The 17,915-nt window shown below is 43.2% G+C and overlaps 2 protein-coding genes and 1 long non-coding RNA gene across 6 annotated transcripts; 1 reads left to right on the top strand and 2 right to left on the bottom strand.

Annotated features, from left to right (window-relative positions):
- Positions 1-1,059: 1,059 nt before the first annotated feature.
- On the top strand, positions 1,060-10,065 carry LOC120707415 (zinc finger CCCH domain-containing protein 8-like). Of its 4 annotated transcripts, none has more exons than XM_039992312.1 (12): positions 1,060-1,624; positions 2,744-2,985; positions 5,873-5,920; positions 5,993-6,058; positions 6,188-6,244; positions 6,349-6,570; positions 6,983-7,020; positions 7,119-7,165; positions 7,804-7,937; positions 8,065-8,118; positions 8,235-8,378; positions 9,548-10,065. In XM_039992312.1, exons 1-12 carry the CDS (start codon positions 1,342-1,344, stop codon positions 9,752-9,754), a joined length of 1,542 nt encoding a protein of 513 aa, XP_039848246.1. In that variant the 5' UTR covers positions 1,060-1,341; the 3' UTR covers positions 9,755-10,065. The 4 variants fall into 4 exon arrangements, with proteins under 4 accessions (XP_039848246.1, XP_039848245.1, XP_039848244.1 ...); XM_039992311.1 differs by having other exon boundaries at positions 6,185-6,244; XM_039992310.1 differs by having other exon boundaries at positions 5,993-6,091.
- Positions 10,066-10,582: 517 nt separating this feature from the next.
- LOC120710673 lies at positions 10,583-11,825 on the bottom strand. Its single transcript, XR_005689979.1, has 2 exons — positions 11,399-11,825; positions 10,583-10,945 (listed from the first exon to the last, which is right to left on the bottom strand). It is a non-coding gene; the product is annotated as an uncharacterized LOC120710673 (long non-coding RNA).
- A 3,241-nt stretch (positions 11,826-15,066) lies between these two features.
- LOC120709920 (zinc finger BED domain-containing protein RICESLEEPER 2-like) lies at positions 15,067-16,979 on the bottom strand. Its single transcript, XM_039995543.1, has 3 exons — positions 16,217-16,979; positions 15,593-16,054; positions 15,067-15,377 (listed from the first exon to the last, which is right to left on the bottom strand). The coding sequence occupies exons 1-3, from the start codon at positions 16,977-16,979 to the stop codon at positions 15,067-15,069; spliced, it is 1,536 nt and encodes a 511-aa protein (XP_039851477.1).
- Between the last annotated feature and the right edge of the window lie 936 nt (positions 16,980-17,915).

Below are 17,915 nucleotides of genomic sequence, written 5' to 3'. Positions count from 1 at the left end.
CGCGTCGGACGAGCCACGCCTCTATCTGCCGCTGCGCATCCATCCTACGCCGGCGTCGTCACCAGCTCACCCCCCCCCCCCCTCCACTACCGTGCTCGGCCATGCCGGAACCCGGAGGGGCCTAGAAGACAGCGACGCACCGGCCTCAACTCCGTCACTCCGGCAAACGCAAGGCGCGGTGGCGAGGACGATCAGGCAACAGCCAACAGGCTCCTCGCGCCGTCGTGCGCGAGTGCTGCAATCGGCCGTTTCCCGCATGCCACTCCGCGCTCCCTAGCGCGCCACCGCAGAGCCCTCGCAAGCTGCAGCATGCGCGTGCTGTCGTGGCGGCTCCGTAGCACCGAGGCTGCATGATCGAGTAAGAAAGGATCGAGAGAAGAGTACTGAGCCTGAGTGGTTCAGGTGAACGAGCATATATAGAAACGGAAACCAGCAATGAGGAGAGGATAAGGCTGACCGGACGCCAGACGTGATTTCATTTTCCTTTATAAAATTCTGAGTGTGGGCAGATAAGGATGTGATATCGTATTTTGTAGCATGCATTGAGAAGAGAAAAGGGGCATTCAGCATATGATTGTGTTTCCTGGCACGCATTGGCACCCGAAAAGAAAAACTACAGAATGTACATTGACAGTGAGGGCTCCGGTTGAACTCATGTGCAGTGCTCTTGTTCATCACGAAAATAAAAGTTGCGGTGGTGGAAAATAAGATAAGGAGTGAGATGTAACATACACCCTTGATTTTATATCTAACGTTCCTAAAATTTAAATGTTGAGAACCCAGAAACACTCAAGAATATAGTAGACAGTCAATCTAAAATTTATCCTGGTATTGAAAATAACGAAGCAGCGACAAAAGAATGTGAAAAAGATATGATAATATACAAATTATAAAGCGTTTGTGAGCGTCTGTCTGTACTGTGTTTCGCAAAAAAAATAATAAGGCAACTAGAATTATTCAGTTATTCAAATATAGATTCATAAAGGGTTGTTCTATAAATCTACTAAATAACGTAGTTTCTACCCGTAGGCATATTTGCTAGTATCTTTAATGCCTAACCCGAGTCTACCGTACCTCACCTTATCCTGCCTCCTCTCCATCGTTTCCTCTGCTGCCCAGGTCGTCGCCACCCTCCCACCTCTGCTTCCTCCGCCGCCGCCCAGGACGGCGTCGACGTCACCTACCTGCCCGTCCTTGCCTCCTCCTCTGCCGCCACCTGCTCTACCTCAACCTCCTCCACCGTGGTCCCGCGCATAAGCCCGATAAAGGCTTCGCGGTCAGGGCGGCGGCTTCCTCCCCATCCCCACACCGCGACGCGTGCGGAAACCCTAGCCGCCGGTGATGTCGGACCCCCTCTACCCGTTCTCCCGCGGCGCTCTCCCTGGCGGCGACGGCAAGCCGCCGCCGCCGCGGTACTCGGATTTTGAGGTCGACCTCATCGCGGCCCGCTACGCCTCTTCCCCGCCGCCTCCGCCGTACCCCTCCGCCGCCGACGCCAGCGCCTTCGACTCGCACGTCGGCGCTTTCGACTCGCACATCGGCGCCTTCGACTCGCACGTCGGCGCCTTCGACTCGCACATCGGCGCCTTCGACTTGTACGTCGGTGCGGGGCGATACGCGGGAGGTGAGAGCGGCCATCTCCCTGTTTGGGTTGGCGTGAGGCATTTTCCGTGTGTGTTCATCGGCAATGCTGCTGTATTTACCGTGGCGTATGGACGTATGGCTGCTTGTTGATCTGAAACTTAGTAGTACGAATGCGATATGTTGACTGTGGCACTTTGAGCATATGTTAGTGGGTTATGCAAATTATGGGTCCTGTGAATTATTGATTGGGTGTTGTTACTTGTTAGTGTTAAGTAGCTTGTACTGATCTAGTGTATATAGATAGTACTTATGATCAGTATATTACACTTCGTATAATTGCGAGGGTCCATAAAACTTGCGAACACAGCAGAGAATAGATAAGGGCAATAACTGCACCATTTGGTATCGACAGTGCCATTACCTTCTACTTAGTATGGCTGTCCCATAGCCTTATAACCTCTCAGGTGTTTGAGTTGTTTGAAAGTATTTATGTAAAATGTTGTGTAGATTGTATTTTCATGGAGCTACAGGGTTCTTCTGAGCAATTAAGAACAAGAGGATCACCAGCCTAGTTCTTTGAAGGTGTTCGAGTCATATAGCTTCTAAAAGAGCTTTCAAGTAGGCTGACCTCGGTTGTATTTGTATTGAGCTTTGTTTGAGTTTTCCTTTTCAAGCATCTGAGACCTTTATGTATGGAATAAGCTTAAAACAACAATGGTATAATATTCGAACAGGGAAGAGCCTCTTTTTTTTTTTGATGAAAGGGAAGAGCCTTGGTAATGGTAAGTAGTAACTGCACTAGAAAACAGAATACTGGGAGTTTGGACCTTTGGGCTTGTGATTTTGAATGTGGAAAAGCTATCACCATGTTTCTATCGAATAAATCCAGGTCAATTTTGAGGCTAGCTACCAGCTATAAACACACTTGATTATTGCCATTCTGCTGTGATGAAACATAAAAAGTTGCATTGTTACAGTACATCTGAAGTGAGTGAAACTAATAGGTTCTCAGATAGCATTAGAGCTAACATTTTCCCTTATACTTGTATTACTAGTTTGATAGCTATGATTTCATTCATGTCAGTACTTTATAATTATTTTCAGTATATGGTTGCCTAATACACCTGGCTTATAAAGTTCTTTTGCATATCTACTATAGCTCTCTATCACCAATCTTTTATGGGAAGTCATAGTACTGTTGGCCAGAATGAGGCTTTATATTCATCAAATACTATGGCTAAACGCCCTAGGCTTGAAAGCAGCCTTCCTATGTATCCACAACGACCGGGGAAAAAGGACTGTGCCTTCTATATGAGGACCAGAACCTGTAATTATGGAGAGACCTGCAAATTTGACCATCCACAATGGGTTCCAGAGGGTGGGGTTCCAAACTGGAAAGAGGTGACTATCTGTTATTATTATTTGTAGCTATCTATATATATTTTATTATTTGAAATGTTAATTCTATTAAGCTTATTTGTTTTTTGTTTTTTTATGTGCGTACCTTTATGGCTTTGTCTATGTTATTTCCAAAACTATGCTTGTATTATTGTTAGTAGAACTGGCCACATAAATAGAAGGTAAGAACACAGTTAGCTGCCCTCTATTTCTGCATTGAAGTGTTAAACAGATGCATTGCAACAACACATTTTTTTTTGTAAAAGCAAGCTAGTGTTAGCTGCAGCCTGCAGGGTAGCCAGTCAATCATGGTTGACAGAGCCTAATCCTAGCAGAGATTTTTTTTTCACACAGACTTCATCGAGTTGCTACAAATCCAGCCATTTGTGAGTTGTAGCATCCAAAATGGGAAGGGTAGCAGATGGTTGGTAAAATACTTTTGTTTGGGTTTTTATGCACAATATATAAGGCTGGAAAAGTCTCTAAAGTACCCCTACTCAGTATTTATAGAATGACATTGAAGTACCACTCTTTAACATATGGTCCCCAACTCGTAGTTGTTGCAATATAATATGGTGTTTGTTACTGAATATATACTATATACATTGCTTATTTTTCAGTTAGCTAGGGAGATTGAGGTAATAGTCATTAATCTCTACGCCAATCGCCAATGCTACACTACTAGCAAATGTGTACTAATCAACAATCTAAGGTTGCATTTGGTGTACTGGTCTTTAAATTAACTTCCATTTCACTATTCTTTTTTGTGTATATTGAGTGATTCACATCCTCTCTCCCTCTCTAGTATTGTTGTTGGTGACCTGTACGATGAAGAAGCCAAGTTCTTACTATAGTTCAGTCAAAGCCTACTTCTACACTTGTCCATATTTTGATTTAGAAAATTGTATTTTTTTATAAAAAAAAGGAAAAAAAATAACTTTTGTCTCTCTTTGATAAAAGAAATGTCTCTGTTTAATTCATGACAAAAAAGTTCATATAGTTTTAATCACATTCAGATATTCCTCACTTGAGTGTGTGGTGTGCCTGTGTGTGATTATGTGCGTTGTGTGCATACTCTTCCTTCTGGAGGGGTACATACAATCTGTCCGATGCTCTTTTTATTCAATACAGAAAAATATGCTGCTCTCCTGAGTGTTTGAGGGGACCCCCCCTCCCCTCGAGTTAAAACTTAGATTTTGTTATTGATATATTGAAACCTTACAATTCTTGAATTTGCTCCTGATGTCTGTTTTCCCTCACTTTTCATGCATATCTCTTGCCTCCTCCCTATCCTCTTTTTGTCCATGATGCCCCTTGGAATTACTTAACACCCGTACACCTACACCACCTGCCATTCCCCGTTTTCCCTGGCTATATATGTAAGGTGTGTGCAAGATAACCATTTAACTTTTAATGAATGTTAGCATACTGTTTGCATCACTACACGACATGGTTTGTAAGTCACTGCCTAGGCAGCTAGGCGACAGGTCACTCCTGAGTCCTGGGCATCACTGCTGCCTTGGCCAAAGCAGTGAGAGAGGGCAGGGAGGGAGACGAGAGAGAAGATTGGCAGGGAATCAGCACTCAGCAAGGCCAAGCAACCTCTATTTCCCCTGTCCCCGCCGGCTGCAGTGGGCGATCTGGATGGGGCAGTCGCGACTCTTGATCTGGACGGGAACAGCAGCAGGGTTTTTTCTAGATCTTCCTGTTTGTTGTGGCTCCCTCTGCTAGATCGCTGCTGGCGACACGTTACAGCGTTGCTGCTGCTGCTAGCAATTTGCCTAACCGTAATGGGCTGGAATAGTTTAGGAATGCCCGATATTCCCTCTACTTTTTGTATCATTTTTTCTTTTCTCTTGAGAAGTAAGCATGTGTATCATCATGTATTGCATCTTGGCCTTAAGCGCCTATGTATTACCATGGGTCACTGTATTCCCTGTAAGAACCATGGTACTTTGTACTCCTATCATATGTATGCATGTCTTTTTTTTCCTCCAACTACATGTTTCTGTTTTCTTTCTTTCTGAATTGCATACCTTGGTTTTACCCCTCACCATCCTGTTGCAGAACATTGAGACTCGAAATCATTACCATGCCATCCATTGTCATTTGCCGCTTATGGTTCAACACAACCTGGTTCCAGTCTTCGCATTTTTGCTAGCTTCATCATGCTGGTCTGGGCATGTGACTCCTTGTGCATTTACATCTGCACTACAAAGCTGCACACCTATGCTACATCAACTCTTAACATCCCTCCCGTTAAGACCCTGTTTGGATCACCTAGGACTAGAGTTTAGTCCGGACTAAATTTTAGGTGCTTAAAAGTAGGGTGACTAAAATTAGCCCATAGCCTGTTTGGATCCCAGGACTAAAAGGTAGATGAGAAACACAAAAGGTCCATTTTGTCCATCCTTTTTTGCATTTGAGTGAAGAGATAAGGCGGAGGGGTACTCTGGTAATTTCTCTGATGGTTAGCTACTTTTAGTTCAAATTAGATGGGTTTTGAGGACTAATGGACTAAAGTTTAGTTGGGCTAGAACTAATTTTTAGTCTACCTTTTAGTCCACCTGTTTGGATTGACTAATGAACTAAACTTTAGGCCTAAAGTTTAGTCCATGGATCCAAATGGGGTCTAAATAATGTTTAACTAATACTCATTCAACTGAAATGCTGATAAACATTGACACAGGCAACTATTTATATGGGGGCACACCACTTTCATGGGAGTGCTATTTCTGTTTTTTTTTTTTGAAATTTTCTTGGCTGAGCCTGTTACTTAGTTTGCCGTTTTATATTTGGCACCTTCTGGAGTAATCGCCATAATGTTATGTAGTTGTGCCTTCTGTCTTGTAATCCTCTGAATGATTTTTTTCCTGACTTACTTTTGCAGGTCCCTGAAGATTCTTATCCTGAGCGACCAGGGGAACCAGATTGTCCTGTAAGTAATTCATATTCTTGTTTCAGAATATGTATGATCAATATATTCATAATATTGTTCTTGACTTTGCAGTATTTTGTGAAGTCTAATAGCTGTAGATTTAAATCTAAATGCAAGTTCAACCATCCAAAGGAAAAGGTGAATGCATTATGTGCTGGAACGGACAACGGAGTATGTTAATTATATTTATTGACTAGCCTACTAGAGAGTTTTTGAACCCTCCATAATGAAGTCTCAATGTGACTATGCTTTTCTGAAATGCAGCAGTCTCTAATTGCTGATAGCGCCATCTTACCAGTGAGGCCTTCTGAACCTGTTTGTTCCGTAAGAACATCTACCATCACATCTTTTATTATCATAAAATTATCTTTATTTTTCTCAATTGTGTAATGTTTTAAGTTCATTTCTTAAAGTTTCCTGTATTTCAGTTCTATGTAAAAACAGGAAAATGCAAATTTGGTGCAAAATGCAAGTTCAATCATCCCAAAGATGTTGAGATAGCACCTGTGATTGCAAAGGAAACCATATATACAGCAACAACTGATGCAGCAGCACACATTGGTACAGCAGATAGTTCAGTTCAAGCAAAGGCGCATGCACCAACTGCCCCAGCTGAGGCACATAACGCAAAGGGGTTTCCTATAAGACCAGTATGTGTTTACCAAGTGATGTTTTTCTGTAGCTAGAGCAGTAAACTTTATTTATAAATGTCTCTTAAGGTGGCACCTTTTTAATTTGCTATAGCATCAGATACACTAGGTTTCAGTTTATTCATGTCTTTTATTTGGAAACCACATCAATTAGTTTGTCACAAAAAAGTAGCAAATTAACAAATAAAATGATCTATGCCTACTGCAGATTCTGTCGGTAATTCAGTCTTGATTTGTAAAAGGATGTTATGAGTATAATTGTTATCTCTCTACAATTCCTTTTTCTTAGTTCTCTCAAAGTACTGTCTGCTAGAGTATCTTTTCACATATCACTACAGTTTAATGCTACATTTTACATTCACTGTACCCAAGTAGCTTGTATTGCTTAATAACCTTTTCTCCCATATTGCAGGGTGAAGTTGATTGCTTGTTTTATATGAAGACAGGCAGGTACCTTCTTCTATAACAGGATCACTATCGTAGCTGCCTTTGCCTCTTAATACAAGTTTGTAGAGGTCTGATATTTTTTTTCTTTTGCACTTTTACAGCTGCAAATATGGTTCTATTTGTCGCTTCAACCATCCTTATCGGCCAGGTTTGTTCTTTTCATAACTAATAATCATTTGCTCGAGTTAAATTATCCTGACATCCTGTGGGCCAATTTTTTTCTTTCTGTTTTCATTGTGTTACTTCCGGAAGGATAGAGGAACCATCAGTAGCTTACTCTAATAGATGTCATAACTTAGCCTGCAATGTATTGGATTGGCCTGTTGAATAGAAGACTTATCATGTACAGATCAAGCTTGCAGTGACCTTGTAATTGTTTAGGTTCTAAAAAGTCTTAAAATGGTATAGAAGAGACAGAACCAGATCTTTTAATATTATATGTTCTTGTTACGAAATTATGATAGAAACACTTCGAAATTTTGCTTGAAGTGTATGTTACTCATTAGCTTAGCTTTTGTGGACCACCGACAGAGTCTCTTGCGGTTGTGACCATTGTTATGTAGCTGCCTTTTATTCTCATGCTAAAACATATTGACCTTATGCTACAAATTTTCAGACAGCAATTTTAAGATAGTTTCTCATTCCATTTTCAAGTCTGTTACCTATCAACTTCAATGTCACAACAGTATTAGTGCTTAAAATTATGACCTCCAATTTTGATGCAACTTTTTACACATGGAATTGTTTTTAGACCTTTTTTCTGATATTGTTTTGCACCATGTGCAGTTGTGGATGTAGCATTGATGGATCCACTGGTTCAAGATACTCTTCCTACTCCAGCTCCCATTGACTCTGCGGCGGTGTTAAATCCAGCTGCAAATATTATGCAATGCTTTGATTTTTATGCGACTCATGTGCCTGTAAGTGCAGACTAAGAATCTAAAAATGGCAGTGTGGTGCTGTATGTGCCATACAGTAGCACTATATAGCCTATGAATCCAAAAATGACAGTGTAGATTAACATATGCTTTCTTTTGTAAAATGCAGATTGAACCTCTGCCAATAATGTATCCTCAGAGGCCTGGAGAAACTGTTTGTGATGTATGTGGCATGACCATCTTCTTTATTGTCCAATTCAGTTTATCTATGTGCTATTGCACTTGATTTATTATGCTTATTTGATCCTTTTGTCCTTTCCTCATTTTTGTGTAATGTAGTTTTACATGAAGACAGGATCTTGCAAGTATTCTCAGAAGTGCAAGTTTCACCATCCTATCAACCGCTCTGTACATGATGCCAATGAAAACGAGGATCCTCAGCAGCCTGTGACGCTTACTCTTGCTGGCCTTCCAAGGAGAGAGGTAACATTGCTAGACTATGTTACTGGTAGCTAAGACACTTGAAATTTAATGGTATCTGCTAAATATTATCCAAATTTAAAACCTTTTTTAATGCCTTCCAGTCATTCTTTTGGGATAGCACCTTTTATAAACCAAGAATAAAGATCCAAACTTGTCTTAATCAGTTTGGACGTTAGATCTTTTTTAATAAAAATGTTGTATTTTTATTCCATGTTGGCTGGGATTGAAATGCTCTCCACCTCAGCTGCATCACCTGAGAAAAATAACCAGGCCACACCATCTTGTGGGCCAGTACTTGTCAGTCATTAGACATGTGACAAATGGCGCTACAGCAAATTGATTTGTCCATTAATTTTATTGACAAAAATTATTTGTAGGCCAAGCCAGCAATCTGCTGGTAAGCTGGCATTTGGACTAGTAAACCAATGGTGTGACCAGTTTCTATGGCAGACCTAGGATTGAACTAACCTGGGTTCAGCTAGTTACAACATGTTGCAACTCATATTTGGGTCTAATATTTATGCAATTTTTTAAGTTGGTTTCCTTGGAAATTTTGGTCTAGAACCTTGCCCCAGGGCTTGAGCCCAGGCAGCCTGGTCAGAGATCTGCCCCTGACCGGTTTCCTCACCGGTCTGGTTTCACAGACTGCAGTAGTTCCTGGTGATAGAAGTCTCTTAACGTTACAGTGTCCATTGTTGTGACCTCTATGTTCACTCTTACTGGAAAGAAAGATTTTGTGTTTGTACGCTGGTTTTCAGCTGAGACTTGCTTGGTTTCTCCTTCTGTTTATGTTTACAATTGTTCTTTTAGGGTGCGTTTAGTTGGTGAAAAAGTTTGGGTTTGGATACTGTAGCACATTTCGTTGTTATTTGGTAATTAATGTCCAATCATGAACTAATTAGGCTTAAAAGATTCATCTCGTGCTAATCAGTTAGACTGTGTAATTAGTTATTTTTTTCAAGTGTATTTAATGCTCCATGCATGTGTCCAAAAATTCGATGTGACGGATATTGTAGGAAATTTAATTTTTTGGAAACTAAACAGGGCCTTAGTTACCTATTTCAGTAGCCAAGGACTATTGTTATTGAATTCTTCTCTCCCTCACTCGTCAAATGCTATCTGTAATGTTAAGTTCAATAGTGGCTGACGCTTGACTGGTGCTTACGCAGGACGCTGAGATCTGTGCCTTCTACATGAGGTCTGGCACGTGCAGGTATGGCGTGCTCTGCAAGTTCGACCACCCTCCCCTACAGGAGGCTATCGCCAAGCTGCAGGCAGGCGGAAAGGAAGGTGAGAAGGAGGAAGGTGAGGAGAAGGAAGGTGTGGAGAAGAAAGGTGTGGAGGAGAAGGAAGGGTTGAGCGTCGTCCTGCGCTAGGCCGTGATGCTGCATCCTGTCACCTGCCTCATTATATAGATTGTAATGCGCGAAACGCGCTGGTAGTTAAAGGTTGATGTTGTCCGGGTTGTGGTGGGCGTCCGATTTGTGAAGTTGAGTACCACCGGTAGAGTTTATTGGAGCAGTGCTGGTACTGGTGAGTTATATCTTCGTTTTTTTGCCGTAGATGACAATAATCTGGTAGGATGTCATGTTGGGCCTTGTTTGGTTGGAGGTGAAAAAGTTTTGATGAAAACTTTTTGCAACTTTGACTACTAATTAGAGCTATTAAATTAAGTCTAATCACAAAAGCACTTCTACAGCCATGGTACTGTAGCAATCGAAGCCTTTGACCGCATGATCACTGTAGCATTACTGAATCTAATCATGTATTAATTAGGTTAATTAGATTTGGCTCGCAAAGTTGTATTAATTCCTAAAAAGATTTTATAAATAGACTACATTTAGGACTCCATGCGTACAAGATTTTTTTTCGTGAAGAGTTCACTGTAGAAACCAACATTGGCCTTGACATGCCCTGGTGCCTATTGCAGCACAGCAGCAGTGCTTTCTTGGCCGTGATTGATACCTTGCAGCGGTGCTGTCTTTGTTGTCCTCATGTTTGTAACTTTGCATTGATGCTCGTGCCCGTGTACGAGGGTACTGTTGCTGCATAGCCGGTGAGGGATGTGGAACTGGAGGTGCCAGAGCGACGCTCCATGAGACCATGACGAGGCGCGCACAGACCGTGCAGCATGTCTCGTACACGCGCAAGCGGCGCTCTGAACGGCTACACGGTCGGGTAGTGGTTTTCTGAGCCTCTATCTGGGTACAGTTGTAGTATTGTTCATGTACAACTCACATCAACCTTACACACGCACACCACACTCACACCACACATACACAAACAAACACAACTACACTCAGATCAAATCGCGTCCTTCATGAGATCACCGGATCCATCCAAGGCTCCGTAGGCGACGGGCGCGTCGCAATCCCTTTGTGGCTCCACGCATGAGAGATAACAAAATTTAATAAGAACCTACTGTTCCCGGTGGGAAATCCGGGACGAGCAACGCTCGAACCCGCGACCGGTGGCTTCCGCACCCGGAGAGCGCACCAACCGAGCTAAGGCTCGGTCCCGGTAGTGATTTTTCAACTCACACAATGTGCATCGGTGAAAAGTGGGCCCTGTAATAGAAAAAATGCAGCTGTTTCGGACATCGGGCCCTAGCGTCGGATGGTACCAAGAGAGAAAAAAATTCTAGCTGCAACATTAGCTGATGTTGCATGCGATATGACCTATTGCAACATGAAAAATTAAATGTTGAAACATCAAAAATCAACTGTTGCAATATTGCTGAAACATTAAAGCCAACTGTTGCAATATTGAAATCTCAGAAAATCAATCGTGCAAACAACACAAAAATGCATTCGTCTTCAATACCCAACACATCTATAGCTCTTGCAATATCAAAAAATTTCTACCGCAACAATATAAGGTGCCCACTGCAACATCACATGAAACACTTGCACATTCATCTGAAACACTTGAAGTATACGCTTGCAACATGCAGAAATTCTAGTAAAATATGAGCACTACACGAGTAGTGGTGGAGGAGGATGGCGAGCAGAGGATCTCACCGCCAAGGGGTGCGCACTCCCTGTGCGCCTCGCTAGCCTGCCGCTACCGTAGTCGCGCCCTGCCCTGGGTCCGCGCCGTCAGGTAATTGGTCCTCTTGCTATGGGCCGCTCCCACTAGTGTACCGCCGCACCGGTGAGCCGCTGCCGCTCTTCCGCCTCCAGCCGCGCCCCGCATGCGCAGCCTCTTAAGCCTTGGTGGAGGAGCTCGAGGGCGGCGGAGGAGCTCAAGTATGGCGGATCCGACGGAGGAGCAGTGGAGGAGGACGTCGTGGTGGGTGAAGCGCCGCCGCTGGGGTGGGGGAAGAAGCTGCTGGGGTAGAGGAGGAGGATGCCGGGATGAGAGAGGGAGCGGGTGCATACAATGGAGGGGATAAGGGGTGAGCAAGGCAGTAGATAGGGACATCCGACGCATCGAACACCCTATCCCTAGGATTACCGATAGAAAAATCAGCAATCCAAACTCTGGTGTGTTTAGATCCACAAAATAGTGGTAAAAAGGATCACATCGGACACTGTAGCACACTGTAGCACTTCTCATTTGTTTGTGGTAATTGTTGTCCTACCATGATCTTACTAGGCTAAAAAGATTCGTTTCGTCGTGTACATCAAAACTATGCAATTAGTTTTTTTATTTATCTACATTTAGTGCTCCATGCATGAGGTAAAAGATTTGATATGATAGGTGAATAGTGAAGTTTGAAGAGAGAAATTTTGGAAGTGAACACAGCCTCTACCTCTCTCTAGTTATGTGTCTATTCAGTGCGGTCGTCAGGAAAAATAATTTTTAATTCATCTTATCGGGAGCAGCGTTGTCGCCGATATCAACTTTTACCTATTCTTCTCCTACCCTTCAGTATACATGTCCATTTGGGCATGCCGGCCCGGCACGGGCATTCCTGGGCACGGCACGGTTCCACCGTGCCCAGGCACGGCACGGCGAGACCTCATGCCGTGCTGGGCCAGCACACCGTGCCGGCTTTCCTGCCCAGGCACGGCACGGTTAAGCTTAGACGGGCCGTGCCGTGCCTGGGGCACGGTCAGCCCGGCAGTGCCGTGCCGTGCCCGTGCCCAGGACACACAAGAGCTCAATCAACTCCAAATAATGCAATATAAACAGATTTCATATGTTCAAACTCAAGCATTCAACAATTCATGACCAAACTCCAAAATACCAGGCATAATCATTCAATCTACTAAACTAGATCATCCAGGCATTCAAACCATCACAGAACACAGAACAGTGCATCTCAAAATGTAAATGGAGCCTTAGTGCAATGCTGCCTCATTAAAAACCTTCCTAGGTAAAAACTCACACCTCGTGAGAAAACCCTAGGAAGGAAAAGAGTACAGCCAGCTCCTTAGTTCATTGTTCATAGTCCATGCCATAATTCATTACAGTTACTGAAAGAGCATCTAGGCCCCTAGTGGGTTTTGGTGTATTGATTGACAACACGATTAAAGAACTAACTTGTTGGCATGAGATTATGAGCAGGTATTTAATTTGTGGAATGATATAGCTCATGTATTGCAAGAAAATATGTATGTCTCATTGGCAATCATTATATGTGACAAGCTAGAATGAGAAAGAAAAATGAAAGAGCAAGGTATTCATGTGTAGTATGAAGGCTCTAATATTGTGTTGAAGCTTGTTAGTTTATGTGGGACTCAAAGTGGCAAGCAAAAGTTGTAAAAGAAAATAGAGTAAGGTATTCATGGTTGATATAAAGGCTCTAATATGCGAAGGCTTGTTTCGGATGTATATGACAAGCAAAACAAGAAATAGAAAAATGTGAGCAAGTGTTCATGATTGACATGAAGGCTCAAATATCTATTAAAGGATTATTCGACTTATGATAGAAATTGTATGACAAGTAAAGGTTATAAGAATGAGACACAAGTTGCATAGTCTCAAATTGGAAAGACTTGACGTATGAGATGAATATTATTGTACAAAGAAAGCAAGAAGAGAAAAGTGAATGAGACATGAGTTGATGTGCATATGTTATCTCAAATTGGAAGGCTTGTATATAAGATTGAATTGAGAATTCAAATTGACAACGAAGATTTCATGCATGACACAAATCAATATGAGTTCAAGATGGACGGCTAGGATAAAAGTGGAGGACCGAGAGGCGTGTTTCAAGAGGCTACGCAAGCGACGGCTTGGGGGGAGCAAGGAAACCGATATGGGTCAAAATACCGGAGATCCTAAAATCATAAAGAGCTCTATGTTGAAGAGTGTCATTATTTGGAAAATGGGAGTGACTTGTGAATCAAAGATGGATTCCATTCTTATATGAAGGAAGATTCAAAGTCACTAGCTCAAGCAGGAATGCTCACTGAAATTAAGGATGTTGACAACCTCAAGATATTGATTGAAGAAGTTCGGCTTGATCAAGACATGAAAGCTCAAGTGTTGTGTATGTCAATTTATGTGAACTTGAGTATAGGATGCCGTACTATCAAGAGGGATGCAACATCAGTGGTTTGACATTACCAAAAGTGCTCATAGCTATCCCATGTGAGAAAAATCAAAGAGAAACACTTGGGAGCAGAAAACCTACTTGGACCGGTCTGACCGGTCCAGCCGACCGGTCTGACCGGTCGGGGTCCAACGGCTAGTTAATTTGAACTGACCGGTCTGACTGGTCTGGGGGACCGGTCTGACCGGTCTGACTCTGATAGAGAAACGGCTAGTTTTTGAGAGAGGGGTATTTATACCCCACACCCTCACCCTTTCATGTGTGCTGATGCCATTACATTCCAGAAGCCATCTCTGAGCCGTGAGAGCACTTGAGAAGTCCTCCCCAACCTCTCTTTGTGAGATTTGAGTGATTAGAGTTGAATCCTTTGAGTTGGGTTGAGTGAAACTTTTGCTAAGAGAGCATTTGAGCAGTGAGAGCATAAGCCCTAGCTTGAGCACTTGTGGTTGCGTCGCCAACTTGATTGAAGCATTTGTTACTCTTGGAGGAGAAGCCTCCTAGACGGCTAGGCATCGCCGGCTAGCTCCCAAGCTTGTGGTGAGCAGCGGTAAGTTTGTTGCAGCAGCAAAGGTGTGCCACAAGGGCACATGGTCAAATAGTGAAAAGGAGGAGATAGCTTGACCTTGTGGTCACGATAAGCTTCCTCAACGGAGACTAGGATTCACACGTGGTGACGTGGTGAATCCGAACTTCGGTGAAACAAATCTCTGTGTCTCCTTGCATTATCTTTATTTAGCTTGCCTCACACTTTGTACTCTAGCTTTATTTGTGCTTCCGCTTCGATCTACTTGGTTTTGTTGTTTCTGTGTGTGCAGGGTTAAGAAATACATTTGCAAGCACCTAAAGAAGCACCACACCAAGTTGCATTTGTGCTAGAGCTCGTAAAGGGGAGGATTAACACTTTTGTGCAGGTTCTGCGTAGTACCGGTCTGACCGGTCTGCTCAACTGGTCTGACCGGTCTGAGTGTTTGAATCCTGTTTCTAAGCCTAGTACCGGTTTGACCGGTCTGCCATACCGGTCTGACCAGTTGGTTGCTGACAATTGTGTTAAGTGCTTTAATCTGCAGGATTAATTTTAAACGCCTATTCACCCCCCCTCTAGGCGACATCACGCGATTAAGGTCCTTTCAGTTATAGATACATGAATAGATATTAGATAGCCAGAATGGAAAGAGAGATAGAAGTTCAAGCTCTTTTGCCTCTTGAACTGGATGGTTCAGTTGCTGGGCCCTTGTCTTTCTTCCTAGCAGCAGCATCAGGTCCACTGCCTCCTTCTTGCTCCTTTCGCTTGGTACCAGGTGATGTTTCTTCCTCATTGTCCAGGTACATAGCTTCAAAGGCTGCTTCAAGGTCCTTTGTTTCCTTCTCTACAGTGTGCTGCTTGTGCAAGTCCGCCAACTCCCAGTCCTTGATGCATGAGAGGACCTCCACCAAGTCTGGTGTTAGCCGCCGCCGCCGCTCCTCGAGGACCCTGCTAGCTAAGCTGAAAGTGGATTCTGAAGAAATAGTAGACACTGGGACAGTCAAAACATCCTTAGCAAGTATAGATAAGATAGGATAAGTCTGATTATGGCGCTGCCACCAGTTTAGAATGTTGAAATCAGATCCAAACTTAACCTCAGTGTCACTATCAAGGTAAGAAGAGAGCTCAGATAGACCTGAACTAGCTGATGTACCTGCACCATTACCAGGATTACCTGCCCAGGATTACCTGCAAAAGCTTCCTCATCACCATATATATCATCCCAGGCCTCAGTTCCCATACCAGAAACAGCTGGCAGTGTTGAAGTCCTCAAGCAAGCATCACCAAACTTGGACTCATAAACTGGAAACATCTTAGTTAACTTGCAACGAATAGATGATGGGTATCTAGCATAATCTTGACCATTAAGAACACTTAACTTCTGCAATACTTTATGAAACCCCCTCATCTTAGCTCTAGGATCAATAATGAAAGCAAATGAATACAGGAGGGGTATCTCCCTCCAGTATTTGAGGAACTTAGTTTTCATAGGAACAACAGCAGTTCTTAGCAGTTCATGGTTCTCATATGCATTTAGATGCCTAGCAATTTTCAAAATATGATGCAGCATTAAGGGTAATGTAGGGTAATAAACACCAGATAGTGCAACAGTTGAGTCATAGAATAATTGAAGAAAAGACAATAACTTCTCTGCAATAGTCCAGTGATTAGGAGTCAGTAAAAAAGAGCCATCCTGTTTGCGAGGATGGTTTGTTTGAATCCACACAGAGAAGGTACTTTGATAAGGAACTAAATGCTTAAGCATCAGATAAGTAGAGTTCCATCTCACATCCATGTCAACTCCAAACTTACGAGGGCGGACACCAACACTCAAGCAATACTGTTTATAAGAAGCAATACGTTGATTGGAAGAATTCAAGAATGTAATAGCAGTCCTAAAATCTTCAAGATATGGTTTCAAACGTTTCAGGCAACTCTTAACAATCAAATTGATGATATGGCAAGCACATCGCTGATGCAAGAATACAGCAGCTAGATCATCATCAATCCTAGCAGGTTTAGGCATCAAACTACCAATGTAACCAGAGAATACAGGTTTTAGAACATCTATAGCAATTTTGTTAGATGAAGCATTGTCAAGCACAATAGCAAAGATTTTATCAGTAATACCATAGTCACTTGCAACCATTTCAACACGCTCAGCAATGTTAACACCTGTATGAGCCACTTCTATAGGTTTTAGACCAAGTAACCTCTTTTTTAAACACCAATCAGGGTTAAGAAAGTGAGCAACAACAGAGATGTAGTCCTCTTTAGCTTTACCAGACCAAATGTCAGATGTAAGAGCAACAGATGAAACAGAGTTTTTCAGGACATCAGTAAGCTGTTCAACACGGTTATTATAAAGGCCAATCAAGTCTCTAGCAGTAGTTTGCCTAGAGGACTTCACAAACCTAGGGTTATGAGCATTGGTAATGTAGTCCTGAAAAGCATCAGATTGACCAAAGCAAAGAGGCAGGTCCAGCCTAGCAATCAAACGGCAAAGCTCTGTTCTAGCAACAGAAGGAGAGTACTCCCAGTGCACAAAAGAACCATCAGCATTAAACTTAAGCATAGACTGAGTTCTACCGTGTCTATCCTTTTCCTTCTTAGCAGGGCAAAGATCTAGGTGACGGCGCAAGTGCCCAGTACCAGAATAGGATTTAGCAGACAAGGTATTCTTGCAGTGGTGGCATATGGCAGATACACGAACTTCCTTACCTCCCTGGATCTCAGTCACCTCCTCAAAGTCTAGCCAGACTTTGGAGGATGGTCCCCTCCTCCTGGTGCGGGTACCAGACGCACTCGCCGCGGCCGTGCCCGTCGGGCTCGTAGATCCGGTGCGCGTGCCCGTCCCCGTCCCCGTCCCCACGCCGGCTGTAAGGATCGATGGACCAAGAGGAGGGGTGAATTGGGCCTTTTTCAAAATTCTAAAGCAATAAAACAACCTTAACCTATGCAATGCTAGTAAGGCTCAATTCACCAACCGGCTAAACAAAGCAAACTACACAAGCTAACAAAGATATGAAACTAAGCAAGGTAGAGCTAAATTATGATCTCTAATGTCAAGCACATGAAAAGTTGCAAGAAAGTAAATGCTTGAAATGAAAGAGTGGGCAAGAGACAACCGGATTTTTCCCGTGGTGTCGATGTGTTGGCACACACCCCTAATCCACGTTGTGACACTCACTAAGAGTCTTGTCACCTCCCATGTCACCGAGACTTGGGCGCTCACTAAGAGTCTCCGTTCACCATCCCGGCGTGGTGGAGCTCAAGCCACGTACACACTTCTTCGGGCTCCCACAATCCTTGGCAAGCTCCGGAAGAAACACCTTCAATCACCAAGATCGTCTAGGTGCTGCCAAACACCAAGAGTAACAAGCTCCTAAGCCTTCACTTGACCTACACTCAGTTGGCCCTAGCTCAAGCACACTTGCTACACTTGCAAAGGATGAGTTCTTCAAGATTGAAGCACAAACTAAGCACTAGATCTTCTCTCTTTTGCTCAAAG

Source organism: Panicum virgatum, chromosome 5K (genome assembly GCF_016808335.1).
Source record: "Panicum virgatum strain AP13 chromosome 5K, P.virgatum_v5, whole genome shotgun sequence".
Lineage (NCBI taxonomy): Eukaryota > Viridiplantae > Streptophyta > Magnoliopsida > Poales > Poaceae > Panicum > Panicum virgatum.
This window is presented reverse-complemented; position numbering and strand designations above follow the sequence as displayed.